This window comes from Mercenaria mercenaria, chromosome 2 (genome assembly GCF_021730395.1).
Source record: "Mercenaria mercenaria strain notata chromosome 2, MADL_Memer_1, whole genome shotgun sequence".
NCBI lineage: Eukaryota > Metazoa > Mollusca > Bivalvia > Venerida > Veneridae > Mercenaria > Mercenaria mercenaria.
The window spans coordinates 34,497,474-34,511,198 of record NC_069362.1 but is presented as its reverse complement, the minus strand read 5'-3'; the positions used below and the strand labels follow the sequence as shown (position 1 = coordinate 34,511,198).

The 13,725-nt window shown below is 36.3% G+C and overlaps 1 protein-coding gene across 5 annotated transcripts in view; it reads left to right on the top strand.

Moving 5' to 3' along the window:
- Positions 1-13,725, top strand: part of LOC123563687 (prominin-1-A-like) — an 85,049-nt gene that overhangs the window by 17,135 nt on the left and 54,189 nt on the right. For all 5 annotated transcript variants that reach the window (XM_045356637.2, XM_045356636.2, XM_045356633.2 and 2 more), the window contains exons 3-6: positions 4,142-4,350; positions 4,669-4,804; positions 6,276-6,345; positions 6,785-6,868. In XM_045356637.2, the coding sequence (XP_045212572.2) occupies positions 4,142-4,350; positions 4,669-4,804; positions 6,276-6,345; positions 6,785-6,868 (499 nt within the window). The remainder of the gene's footprint in view (positions 1-4,141; positions 4,351-4,668; positions 4,805-6,275; positions 6,346-6,784; positions 6,869-13,725) is intronic.

Below are 13,725 nucleotides of genomic sequence, written 5' to 3'. Positions count from 1 at the left end.
ATATACAGAAATACCATATACCTTAGAATAAGTGCCCCTGTGAGCACAATGTAAGTTTCATACAGAAAAAACATATACCCTGGATAAGTGCCCATGTGGGCACAATGTAAGTTTCATACAGAAATACAATATACCTTGGAATAAGTGTCCCTGTTGGCAGTATCCATGTAAGTATCATATACAGAAATACCATATCTGTTGGAATAAGCGTCCCTGTGGAAATACCATATACCTTGGAATAAGTGCCCCTGTTAGCAAGATTATCATACAGAAATACCATATACCTTGGAATAAATGCCTCTGTGGGCAGGATCCATGTAAGTATCATATATAGAAATACCATATACTGTGGAATAAGTGTCCCTGTGGGCACCATGTAAATATCATACAGAACTACCTAGGAATAAGTGCTCCTATTGAAAAACCATATACCTTGAATAGGTATAGGTATAAGTGTCCCTGTGGAAATACCATATACCTTGGAATAAGTGCCCCTGTTAGCAAGATGTATCATACAGAAATACCATATACCTCTGAGGACAGGATCCATGTATGATATACAGAAATAACATATACCTTGGGATAAGTGCCTCAGGGGACAGGATCCATGTATCATATACAGAAATACCATAAATCCTGGAATAAGTGCCCCTGTGCGCAGGATGTAATTATCATACAGAAATACCATAAACCGTAGAATAAGTGCCCCTTTGGGCAGGATGTAAGTATCATACAGAAATACCATATACCTTGGAATAAGTACCCCTGTTGGCAGGGTGTAAGTATCATACAGAAATACCATATACCATGGAATATGTGCCCCTGTTGGTATCATATACAGAAAGTAAGTATCATACAGAAATACCATATACCTTGGAATAATTGCCCCTGTTGGCAGGGTGTAAGTATCATACAGAAATACCATATACCGTGGAATAAGTGCCCCTGTTGGCAGGATGTAAGTATCATATACAGAAATACCATATACCGTGGAATAAGTGCCCCTGTGGGCAGGATGTAAGTATCGTACATAAATACCATATACCGTGGAATAAGTGCCCATGTGGGCAGGATGTAAGTATCATACAGAAATACCATATACCATGGAAAAGTGTCCATGTTTGCAGGGTGTAAGTATCATACAGAAATACTGTATACCCTGGAATAAGTGCTCCTAGGGGCAGGATGTAAGTATCATATACAGAAATACCATATACCGTGGAATAAGTGCCCATGTGGGCAGGGTGTAAGTGTCATATACAGAAATACCATATACCGTACCCAGGAATAAGTAAGTGCCCCTGTTGGCAGAGTGTAAGTATCATATACAGAAATACCATATACCCTGGAATAAGTGCCCATATGGGCAGGATGTAAGTATCATACAGAAATACCATATACCCTGGAATAAGTGCCCCTGTTGGCAGGGTGTAAGTATCATACAGAAATACCATATACCGTGGAATAAGTGCTCCTGTTGGCAGGATGTAAGTATCATATATAACTTTTATGATTTTCTCTTCTGATATTTCCTAGATTTTAAACAGTTTTCATTGTACTACATACTGTTTATGCCACTAAGGATTGATTTGTTCATAATACATTATTTCATTTTATGTCTTTCACTTCACTGTCTATGTTACATACTTCAGATGAATTTTTACATTATTATAGAGGACCATATGATGATAGACTGGTCAAAGCCAAATATGTTATCCTCTTTAAATAAAGTAATTATTATTATACCCCCACAAACAAAGTGTAGTAGTGAGCTTGTCGGTCTGTCAGTTGGTCCGTTGGTTTTCATGGTTTCCGGACAGTAACTCATGAAAGGCTTGACAGATTTAAATGATTTTTGGTACACAAAAAACATCAAAGAGCTTAATATAGACTAGTTCATGTATTAATATAGGCTCTTACACTGTTAAAGATAATACACTAGTTCAGATATGTGTGAACTTATATGTAGATAATTGGATTGTTTAAATTGTTGACTTCCAAATTAAGCTATCCAAAAATATTTTCTTAACATTCAAAATACTTTGTACAGCAAATTTTAGAATCATCCTTACTGTAAAGTACAAATGTAATACATTATAGCTTCTAGCAGTTATTTATTATACACTAGACTTAATTGATGTAGCCATATATTAAAAGTTCAACACAGTTCATAAAACATCAAAGAGGCTAATATACTTCAGGGTGGTGCTGATTAAATATAAACTACAGGTCATTAAGATATTAGGAGTACCCCTGGTTCAATCAATAGGTTTTATGTTTATCTGATGTCCATACAGTGTTTCTAAAGATGTTGTTTCTTACATTGTGTAGCACTATCTGGGTCTGATAGTATAGATTACTGCTTGTTTAGTTCATTAGGGAATAAAGATCTATGTTTAATATTACAATTATACCAGTGAGATAATTCTACTGTCATGGTGACTATTGGACTCACCTATGCGTCTGCGTCCACGCCGGCATCCACGTCCCAATTTGGTTAAGGTTTTGTATGTAAGGTATGTTTTATTTCCCAGTTGGTATCTCAGTAACCACTTGTGGGAATGGATTGAAACTTCACACACTTATTCACTATGATAAACTGACATACATTGCACAGGTTCCATAACTCTATTTTGCTTTTTTTACAAAATTATGCCCCTTTTTCAACTTAGAAATTCTTGGTTAAGGTTTTGTATGTAAGCTGGTATCTCAGTAACAACTTGTGGGAATGGATTGAAACTTCACACACTTATTTACTGTGATAAACTGACCTACATTGCACAGGTTCCATAACTCTCTTTTGCATTTTTACAAAATTATGTCCCCTTTTCAACTTAGAAATTCTTGGTTAAGGTTTTGTATGTAAGCTGGTATCTCAGTAACCGCTTGTGGGAATGGATTGAAACTTCACACACTTATTCACTGTGATAAACTGACCTACCTACGTTGGACAGGTTCCATAACTCTATTTTTCTTTTTTACAAAATTATGTCCCCTTTTCGACTTAGAAATTCTTGGTAAAGGTTTTGTATGTAAGCTGGTATCTCAGTACCCACTGATGGGAATGGATTGAAACTTCACACACTTGTTCACTGTCATGATCTGACATGCCCTGTTTAGGTCCCATTAAACTCTACTTTGCATTTTTGTCAAAATTATGCCCCTTTTTGACTTAAAAATTCTTGGTTAAGTTTTTGTATGTAAGCTGGTATCTCAGTACCCACTTATGGGAATGGATTGAAACTTCACACACTTGTTCACTGTCATGATCTGACATGCACTGTGTAGGTCCCATAACTCTACTTTGCAGTTTTTTCAAAATTATGCCTCTTTTTTGACTTAGCAGTTTTTGGTTAAGTTTTTGTATGTAAGCTGGTATTTCAGTATCCACTTATGGGAAAGGATTGAAACTTCACGTACTTGTTCACTTTATGAGCTGATAAGCACTGTGAAGGTTTCATAACCCTTTTTCCCATTTTTACAAAATTATGCCCCTTTTATCGACTTTTGTATTCATTCAATTGACAAGGCTGTTGAATAGTCGAGTGTTGCTGTCCTCCGACAGCTCTTGTTTTGTCTATGTTTATACTGCTTATATTCCAACATAATGTCAGTTTTTGTGTCACCTCAAAAATGTTCTGGGGTGCACTAAGAGTTGGCCTAGTCTGTCTTCCGTCTGTCCGTCCATCCTATCCATTCATCAGAATTTGTGTTCTGCATATCTCATGTATTTGACCAAGAGTCCTCAAACCGCACAGGATTAGTTGAGCATCATCAGGTAAAGTCTGATCAAGGTATGATGGAAGTCAAATAATCCAACCTTGGTTAAACCATTGTTTGACCATGTAAGACCAAATCCATTTTTCACAAGGGATGGAGATGACATAGAAATTTGCTGATCAAGATACTGAGCTAAGGCATTTTAACTGCCACAACTGACAGGGCTATCTTCTACAAATTTTTGTTGTAACTATTCCAGTGAGAAGAAATACTGAATGCAAGAATCATAACTCTGTCTTGAGTAATCCAATTTATTCTTACAACCCATCTGCCCAACCCACTTCTCTTCTATATGATTTACACAGAAGTTCAATTCCACAATATACTTGAATGACTTGTAAAACCCTTTTTTTTTTTGCAGTTAGTGAAAACTTTCGGAGGATATGCGGGATGTATAATAGTAGGTTTGCTGTTTGTGGTTTTCATGCCAATCGTCGGTCTGATCTACTGTTGCTGCCATTGTTGCTGTCACAAATGTGGCGGTACACGAGAGATGATGGACCCCAAACGTGCCTCATGCAAGAGATGGACTTACACCATAATCCTACTCATATGTGCAACACTGATGTTGTAAGAAACTTTTGTTCTATACACTAAACTATGCATAATTGTAGATTATGCTTACCAAAAGAACATTTTTTACTAAGCATGTAAGATATTTTTTGTAGCATATACAATATTTTTTATTTAAAAAAGCCTTTAGAAATCATTTATCATGTGAAATTAATAGAATCACCTATCTTTTCCTGTATCTGTTATGTGGATTCAGTTAACAAAGGTATTTCCCTCACATAGGATATGACAGTGTACTTTATTAAATGTACTTCATTCAGAAAAACTTGTTTGTTCAATGTTTTTGTTTTACTAAAGGAAGAGTTACAATTTCAGAGCTGGTGGTATTATAACATTCCTTGGATCGGAGTTACTTCACAAATCCTTAAAAAATGAAGATAACAGTGGGCTTGTGGGAAAATTAGATGACAGTCTGGGACATCTTCAGACATTTACCAATGATACAATCAACGTATGTCTTCATTATTCATCTATTTTCAATATTTTCAGAAATATGTTAGTACTTTGGAACTGTAGAAAATCCTATTGCTGCAAAAAATGCAGTGTTTCTTTAATTTATTTTACTACATTTTTATGCCCCCCTTTGAAAAAGGAGGGGTATATTGTTTTGCAGATGTCAGTCTGTCGGTCGGTCGGTTGGAATGTAGACCAATCCGTTTCTGGATGATAACTCAAGAACGCTTGGGCCTAGGATCATGAAAGTTAATAGGGAGGTTGGTCATCACCAGCAGATGACCCCTATTGATTTTGAGGTCTGAATGTCAAAGGTCAAGGTCACAGTGACCCTGAATAGTAAAACAGTTTCCGGATGATAACTCAAGAACACATGGGCCTAGGATCATGAAAGTTGAAAGGGAGGTTGATAATGACCAGCAGATGACCCCTATTGATTTTGAGGTCAGTATGTTAAAGGTCAAGGTCTCAGTGACCCTGAACAGTAAAACGGTTTCCGGATGATAACTCAAGAACACTTGGGCCTAGGATCATGAAAGTTGATAGGGAGGTTGATAATGACCAGCAGATGACCCCTATTGATTTTAAGGTCAGTATGTTAAAGGTCAAGGTCACAGTGACCCTGAACAGTAAAACGGTTTCCGGATGATAACTCAAGAATGCTTAGGCCTAGGGTCACGAAAGTTGATAGGGAGGTTGGTAATGACCAGCAGATGACCTCTATTGATTTTGAGGTCAGTATGTCAAAGGTCAAGGTCACAGTGACCAGGAACAGTAAAATGGTTTCCAGGCAATAACTCAAGAACGCTTGGGCCTAGTGTCAGGAAAATTGATAGTTAGGTTGGCCATGACCAGCAGATGACCCCTATTGATTTTGAGGTCATTAGGTCAAAGGTCAAGGTTACATTGTCCAGGAACAGTTAAATGGTTTCTGATTTTCTTGTCCAAAACCATAGGGCCTAGAGCTTTGATATTTGGTATGTAGCAAAATCTAGTGGTCCTCTACCAAGATTGTTCAGATTATTTCCCTGGGGTCAAATATGGCCCCACCCCAGGGGTCGGACCACATGCATAGTTTTTTGTTCCAAAATAAAATTTGACCTTGATTTTGACCTAGTGACCTACTTTCACATTTCTCAAGCTACAGCCTTCAAATTTGAACCACAAGCATATTTTTGTGTACTGAAATGAACTTTGCTCTTGAGATTGACCTAGTGACCTACTTTCACATTTCTGAAGGTACAGGCTTCAAATTTGGACCACTTCCATAGTTTTGTGTTCCAAAATGGAATTTGTGTTTACAGTGAGCATATAATTTCTGTTCCTTGTGCAATTACTGAATGCACCAAGGGGGGCATTTCGTGTTCGACGAGCTCTTGTTACATGTAAATTGATCCAATTTTACACAGGGTAATGAAATTATGTGGTATATCTAAATCATCAAATAAATTGAGCATCTATAATTTCAGGATATAGTACACATAGCCAAAGAGAAAATTATTAACGAAGGTCTTGGCAAGATTTTACCAGAAATTAAAGGTAGGCCAGAGCCTAAGAACTTTTGTGCTAGACATATTAGAACTTATTGTGTATAATCATTTAGGGTGTGATGATAATGTTTGAAATCTTTTATGAACTGACTCAGTAATTTGGTTGAATTGTTAAAGTGATCTGGTTCATAAACAATAGCATGTTTTGAATCAGGTAACAAATGAACTGAATCAGTGCATCTAAGCTTTAAAAGATAAATTGAATATAAATTTCTTTTGTTTGTTAGGGATTTGATTTTGCCAATTGCTGCAACCACAAAATTGAGTTTATCGTGAATATTTATAATTTCACTACCGTATGTTATAAGTCTTCCTCCATCCTTTGCCTGTCTGTTGATACATTGACAATTTTTTCTTCTCTGCTACAAATGTTATGTTAAGTAGAAAGGAATATTCAGTTCTGTTAAAATATTGAGCATATACTTTAGATGCGGCTGATAGAACAGTGACGAAAGTAAAGAAGAAGATTAATGCAGAACAACTACTGGACGAGGCTGCAGCACTTGGAGAAGGTAACAAGTTCTAATGGAAAATATACATATCTTTATTGTGAAAATTAAGCAATTTCACTAAAATGATTTTCATGTAAATAATTGTTGTAGAGATGGTACCTACCCAAGAAAATCTAAGGGGAACAACTCTGAATTGACCACTAAACTGAAGCCAACATAAAACATTGGTCAGAAGTGAAAGAAAAACTATGTAGGTCCTTTTCCCAACAACTGATCAGGCAGACAAAACATGACCAACATTTGTTTGAAACTCTTCGTATTCTATATACAACATGCACACTTTTCTCATGGCTAACACTGACAGTTATTTTATATGTTGCGCTGAGGCCCTGGTAGAAAGTTTAGTAGTGCGTCAAAATAAAGTAAACTAATGCAAAAATTCAATTCAAGAAATTTTACGACATGAAGAAACGTTGCCTTAGATATTTAAGTTTTGACTTTTTACTGAAGTTATTTTTTGTTCTCAATGATGATAATTGAGATGATAACTTGGTTTACAAACACTTGATGCATTAAAATGTAAAATGTATATCCAACAATGAGAAATTACAAAAAAAAGTTAAAATGGTATCGCATATGTGTAACAACATACTAGGTAGACTGTTGTTATATTCATCATTTCAGTTAATCATTTTGAAGATGTTTCTTATGCTTTACTCATTTTGAAGCATTAGTCTGACTCTTTAGGAGTACTTTGCTGCAAAAAGTCACTGTAATCAAATGTAATTACATTTTAAGGAAGTGGATCGGTAATGACTCTATGCAGTTTCTGCATAATTATGTATTTGTATACAATTCGACATTCACTGGACGTAACAATAGCTTAACACGATCATTGCTTTCCATAAAAAAAATCGAAAAATGTTGAAAAAGCATATGGAAAATAAGTAGTTTGACGATTTTTGTTACAGGTCCACTACCTTAAATTACGGTGCCCCTAAAGTGACATGTTACGCACTTTTTTTCCACTTAGGTAATGTGAGACTTTTTATTTCGTTTAAATGAAATTATTTCATTTTAACGAAATAACTATTTCGTTTAAACGAAATCATTTCGTTTAAATGAAATAACTAATTCGTTTTAACGGAAAAAAAGTGCTTAACATGTCACTTTAGGGACACCGTATTAAATAAACTATAAGGTGTTTTATTTATTGTTGTAAACAAGGTAAGCGGATAACTTCAGATTTTCACATCAATTTACAACTTTAACAGTTTACACAATTTGGGGCCTCTCATTTTTTACAATTGTATTAAGAATTATCAGCTGAATTGAATGCATTTATGAGTGGACAGTACTGATGGTAAAATGTTGTAGGGGCTTGTTTACATTATAAAATCTTTAATAACTTCTTTCAGGTCAATTTTGGTATGGTTATGGTAAATTTATAAAAAAGAGCATGTCATTCTCTTTCATTCAGATTTTTTTCATGAGTTTTAGACTCTTGGCTAGTCTTGGATTTTGAATTTACTAAAAGACAAAAGAATGTTCAGTATAGGCTTTTTCAAAGTGTTGAAAGTAGACTAAACTTACACTATACTCAGTTGAATTTATTTAGCTGTGGAGACTTTTTATATAGACTATAATTGGGGAAATCCCCAAACCAATGAAAAACTGTCAATACACGAGTTGTCCATTTTGCTTCAGATATCTTTTTAAGGTCATTTTTAGCTCCACTATTCGGAGAATAGGGGTGCTATTCTACTCGCCCCGGCATCGGCTTAAAGTTTTTTGGCAGCCTTTGTTATGCCCCCCTTCGAAGAAGGAGGGGAATATTGTTTTGCAGATGTCAGTCGGTTGGTTGGTCTGTCAGTCCGTCGGTCTGTCTGTCAGTCGGTCAGTCAGTCTTTAGGTCGGTTTGTAGACCGATCCGTTTCCAGATGATAACTCAAGAACACTTGAGCCTAGGCTCATGAAAGTTGATAGGGAGATTGATCATAACCAACAGATGACCCCTATTGATTTTTAGGTCAGTAGGTCGAAGGTCTAGGTCACAGTGACCCGGAACAGTTAAACGGTTTTTGGATGATATTTCAAGAACGCTTTGACCTAGGATCATGAAAGTTGAAGGGGAGGTTGATCATAACAAGCAGATGAGCCCTATTGATTTTGAGGTTAGTAGGTCAAAGGTCAATGTCACAGTGACCAGGAACAGTTAAACAGTTTCCGGACTATAACTCAAGAACGCTTGAGCCTAGGGTCATGAAAGTTGACAGGGAGGTTAATCATGACCAGCAGATGACCCCTTTTGATTTTGAGATCAGTAGGTCAAGGGTCAATGTCACAGTGACCCGGAACAGTTAAATGGTTTCCAGATGATAACTCAAGAACGCTTGGTCCTAGGATCATGAAAGTGGAATGGGAGGATGGTCATGACCAGCAGATGACCCCTATTGATTTTGAGGTCAGTAGGATAAAGGTAAAGGTCACATTGACCCGGAACAGTTAAACCATTTCCGGACGATAACTTGAGAACACTTTGGCCTAGGATCACGAAACTTTATAGGGAGGTTGATCATGACCAGCATATGACCCGTATTTATCTTGAGGTCAATAGGTCAAAGGTTAAGATCACATTGACCCAGAGCAGTAGAACTTATGTGTACAGTGACCAAATAATTTCTGTTCCTTGTGCAATTACTGAATGTATCAAGGGGGGCATCATGGTGAGCTTTTGTGACCGCTCAGTGTCCGTCATCCGTCGTGTGTTGTCCGTCCGTCAACATTTTCTAAAAAAAAAATTCTTCTTGAAAACCACTGGGCAGAATTACACCAAACTTTACAGGAATGATCCTTAGGAGGTCCCCTTCCAAAATTGTTCAAAGAATTTAATTCCATGCAGAACTCGGTTGCCATGGCAACCAAAAGGAAAAACTTTAAAAGTCTTCTTGTCCAAAACCACAAGGCGTAGAGCCTTAATATTTGGCATGTTACATCATCTTATGGTCCTCTATCAAGATTGTTCAAATTGTGCCCCTGGGGTGAAAAGAGGCCCCGCCCCGGGAGTCACTAGTTTTACATAGAATTATATAGTAAAAAACTTTAAAAATCTTCTTATCTAAAACCACAAGACCTAGGCCTTTGATATTTTGTATATATCATTGCCTTGTGGTCCTCTACCAGAATTGTTCAAATTATGCCCCTTGGTTGAAAAGAGGCCCCACCCCGGGAGCTCTCAAGTTTTACATAGACTTACATAGGAAAAAAACTTTAAAAGTCTTCTTGCCTAAAACTGCAAGGCATAGGCTTTTGATACTAAGTATGTTGCCTTTCTAGTATTTCTCTACCAAAATTGTTCAAATTATGTCCCTAGGGTGAAAAGAGGCCCTGCCCTGGTTGTATCAAGTTTAACATAGACTTATATAGGAAAAAAAAAATAAAGATCTTCTTGCCTGAAAGTTCAAGGCCTAGGCCTTTGATATTTGGTATGTAGCATTGCCTGGTGGATCTCTTACAAGTTTGTTCAAATTATGCCCCTGGGGTGAAAAGAGGCCCCACCCTGGGGGTCACTTGATATAATAATGAGTTATATAGGAAAAAATACTTCAGGAATTATCAGATCATATTTCCTAGACTGTTTAATTATAATTACCTGATGACCCCAAGTGATTAGGGATCACTTGACTGTGACCTTGACCTACTGACCTACTTTCTTGTTTTTTTAGAGACAGCCTTGAAATTTGGATGACATGTACAGTTTTGCACACCAATCTTAAAACTGACTTTCAGTTACCATGAATGTGACCTACTGACCTACCTTCTTGACATTTTAGCATCAGTTTGCCATTTGAAACATGTGGCTCATATTACTCATGACCCTCCTGTTCTTTGTTACTATTGCTTAAATCCAGGGCTAGCGCTGGGTTGAAAAAAGTTTGAGCCAAATTTTTACGCCGCGGATCGCACGCCCATCCGCGTGTCCATGACAGGGTTTTGGTGGGGTTCACAGGGGGCTTTGCCCCCTGAAGCTTTCAGGGTCTAAGGTATTTCAAATGCTTAGATTGCAGCAGAAAACACATTTATCCATAAATGTTAAATCATACTAAATGCTTCATAACTGAATGGTCTGTCCTTGTGTAATAATAAGCAAAACAGGGCATCAAGGATAAATTTATTTTAACCATAATTTATATCATTTATCAATAAATTAGCAATATAGGCTTGCACGTCCATTCGTGTGTCCATGACAGGGCTTCACAGGGCATCAAGGATAAATTTCTTTTTAACCATAATTTATATCATTTCTCAATAAATTAACAATATAGGCTTGCACGTCCATTCGTGTGTCCATGACAGGGCTTCACAGGGCATCAAGGATAAATTTATTTTTAACCATAATTTATATCATTTCTCAATAAATTAACAATATATTATATACATGTAACTGCTGGGACAACTCTTAAGCAATGTTTTTATTTATTAGTTTTGAAATAAATCACACAAACTTACAAGTAATCCACAAGCAACCAAGGAAAGTCTATTTTTCCATTTTATAGCTGGATTTAGGGTTTAGTTTCACTTTTTTGAACAGTAAAGTTCAAACACACATACCTTTCAACATTCTTTAATCTTGTCTTTTGATGAGTTTATAAAAGATGGCTCAATATTTTATTCAATCAAGGAACTTTAGTCATGGCATGTGCCACAAACAACACCTTTGATCCATGTATATTCATTAATCAGTACCAATTTAGCTAAACAAACTGTGAGAGATGCTTCTAATTACCCCAATGGCATAGGTTTATTGTCACTTAATGGTGTTAATGGACCGTGGATGGTGCCTTTTGTATATTGCATGTTTTGACACAGTCTGTCTTGGCACTCTTTGGTCCAAAATAACATGACTGGTTTTAATTCTTAAAGTAGGGGTTTTTTAGAGTTTGAGCCATTTCTGAATTTTCTTGAGCCAAAATTAGCATTTTAAGCATTTTGCTCAAAATGCCCATTCCAGCGCTAGCCCTGTTAAATCTTACTGTAACTTCACATTAACATTGTACAACATGCAAACAAAGTATGTGCAGGGGCTGGGCCCATTATACCCAAGGTCAAGGTCACCAAGGTGTTATACTTAGGTTATTTTTAAGGTTAAAGTTTTTGGCAACCTTTGTTTTTCTGTCATATATTTGTTACTATTGCTTATATCTTACTGTAACCTCACATAAACATTGTTCTGCATACAAAGTATGTGCAGGGGCTGGGCCCATTATACATAAGGTCAAGGTCACCAAGGTGTTATACTTAGGTTAATTTTAGCTCACCTGTCACAAAGTGACAAGGTGAGCTTTTGTGATCACGCAGCGTCCGTCGTGCGTGCATGCGTAAACTTTTGCTTGTGACCACTCTAGAGGTCACATTTTTCATGGGATCTTTATGAAAATTGGTCAGAATGTTCACCTTGATGATGTCTAGGTCAAGATTGAAACTGGGTCACGTGCGGTCAAAAACTAGGTCAGTAGGTCTAAAAATAGAAAAACCTTGTGACCTCTCTAGAGGCCATATTTCTCAATGGATCTTCATGAAAATTGGTCAGAATGTTCACCTTGATGATATCTAGTTAAGTTTGAAACTGGGTCATGTGTGGTCCAAAACTAGGTCAGTAGGTCTAAAAATAGAAAAACCTTGTGACCTCTCTAGAGGCCATATTTTTCAATGGATCTTCATAAAAATTGTAGGGAATGTTCACCTTGATGATATCTAGGTCAGATTTGTAACTGGGTCACATGCGGTCAAAAACTAGGTCAGTAGGTCTAAAAATAGAAAAACCTTGAGAACTCTCTAGAGGCCATATTTTTCATGAGATCTTCATGAAAATTGGTCAGAATGTTCACCTTGATGATATCTAGGTCAAATTCAAAACTGGGTCACGTGCCTTCAAAAACTAGGTCATCAGGTCAAATAATAGAAAAACCTTGTGACCTCTCTAGAGGCCATATTTTTCAATGGATCTTCATGAAAATTGGTCAGAATTTTTATCTTGATGATATCTACACAGTGTATAGACTCTCTGTACGCCCAGCCGGAAGTCGCCAAAAACTAGGCGTTCAGAAATCAAAACACAAATTTTTGCTGTCGCGGATGGCTTGGATTTTCATTGTTTATTTCGTTAATATTGCATAAAGTAAGTGTATTTTTAATCTACGTATTGTTTAAGAGCTACTGGACATAAACATTGTCCAGCATACAAACAAACTATGTGCAGAGGCTTGGCCCATTATACCCAAGGTCAAGGTCACCAAGTTGTTATGCTTGGAATTATTTTCATGTTAAATTTTTTCGAAAGCTTCGTTTATAGACATATCTTTGGTACTTTAAAAGATAATGACTTGAAATTAAAAATATTTCTTTATAATCATCATCTGCATGTGTGGTTACAATCCCCATAACTCTAATTGTATTTTTGACAGAATTATGTCCCTTTCATACTTAAAGTTTTTTTTGACAATCTTTGCTTTCTGGATATAACTTTAGTACAATATAAGATAATGACTTGAAACTTAAAATGTATCTTTAGCATCATCATCTGCATGTGCGGTAACAATCCTTATAACTCTGATTTTTGTATTTTTGACCAAATTATGCCCCTTTCATACTTAAATTTTAAAGTAGAGGTCTCTTATTGAGACTTTAATTCATTTTACTGTCAAATCACTGAATAGTGGAGTGCACTGTTTATGGACAGCTCTTGTTTAAATATCAAATATTTCTATTTTTACATGGACAGGAGGAAAAACATAAATATATTTAGTAAATTTGTGCATTTAGCTATTATTTCACATTGAAAAAACACTGTAAAGATGAATTTGATTATTAGCTCCCCTGACCACAAAGTGCTCATGGTGAGGTATATTGATCACGCT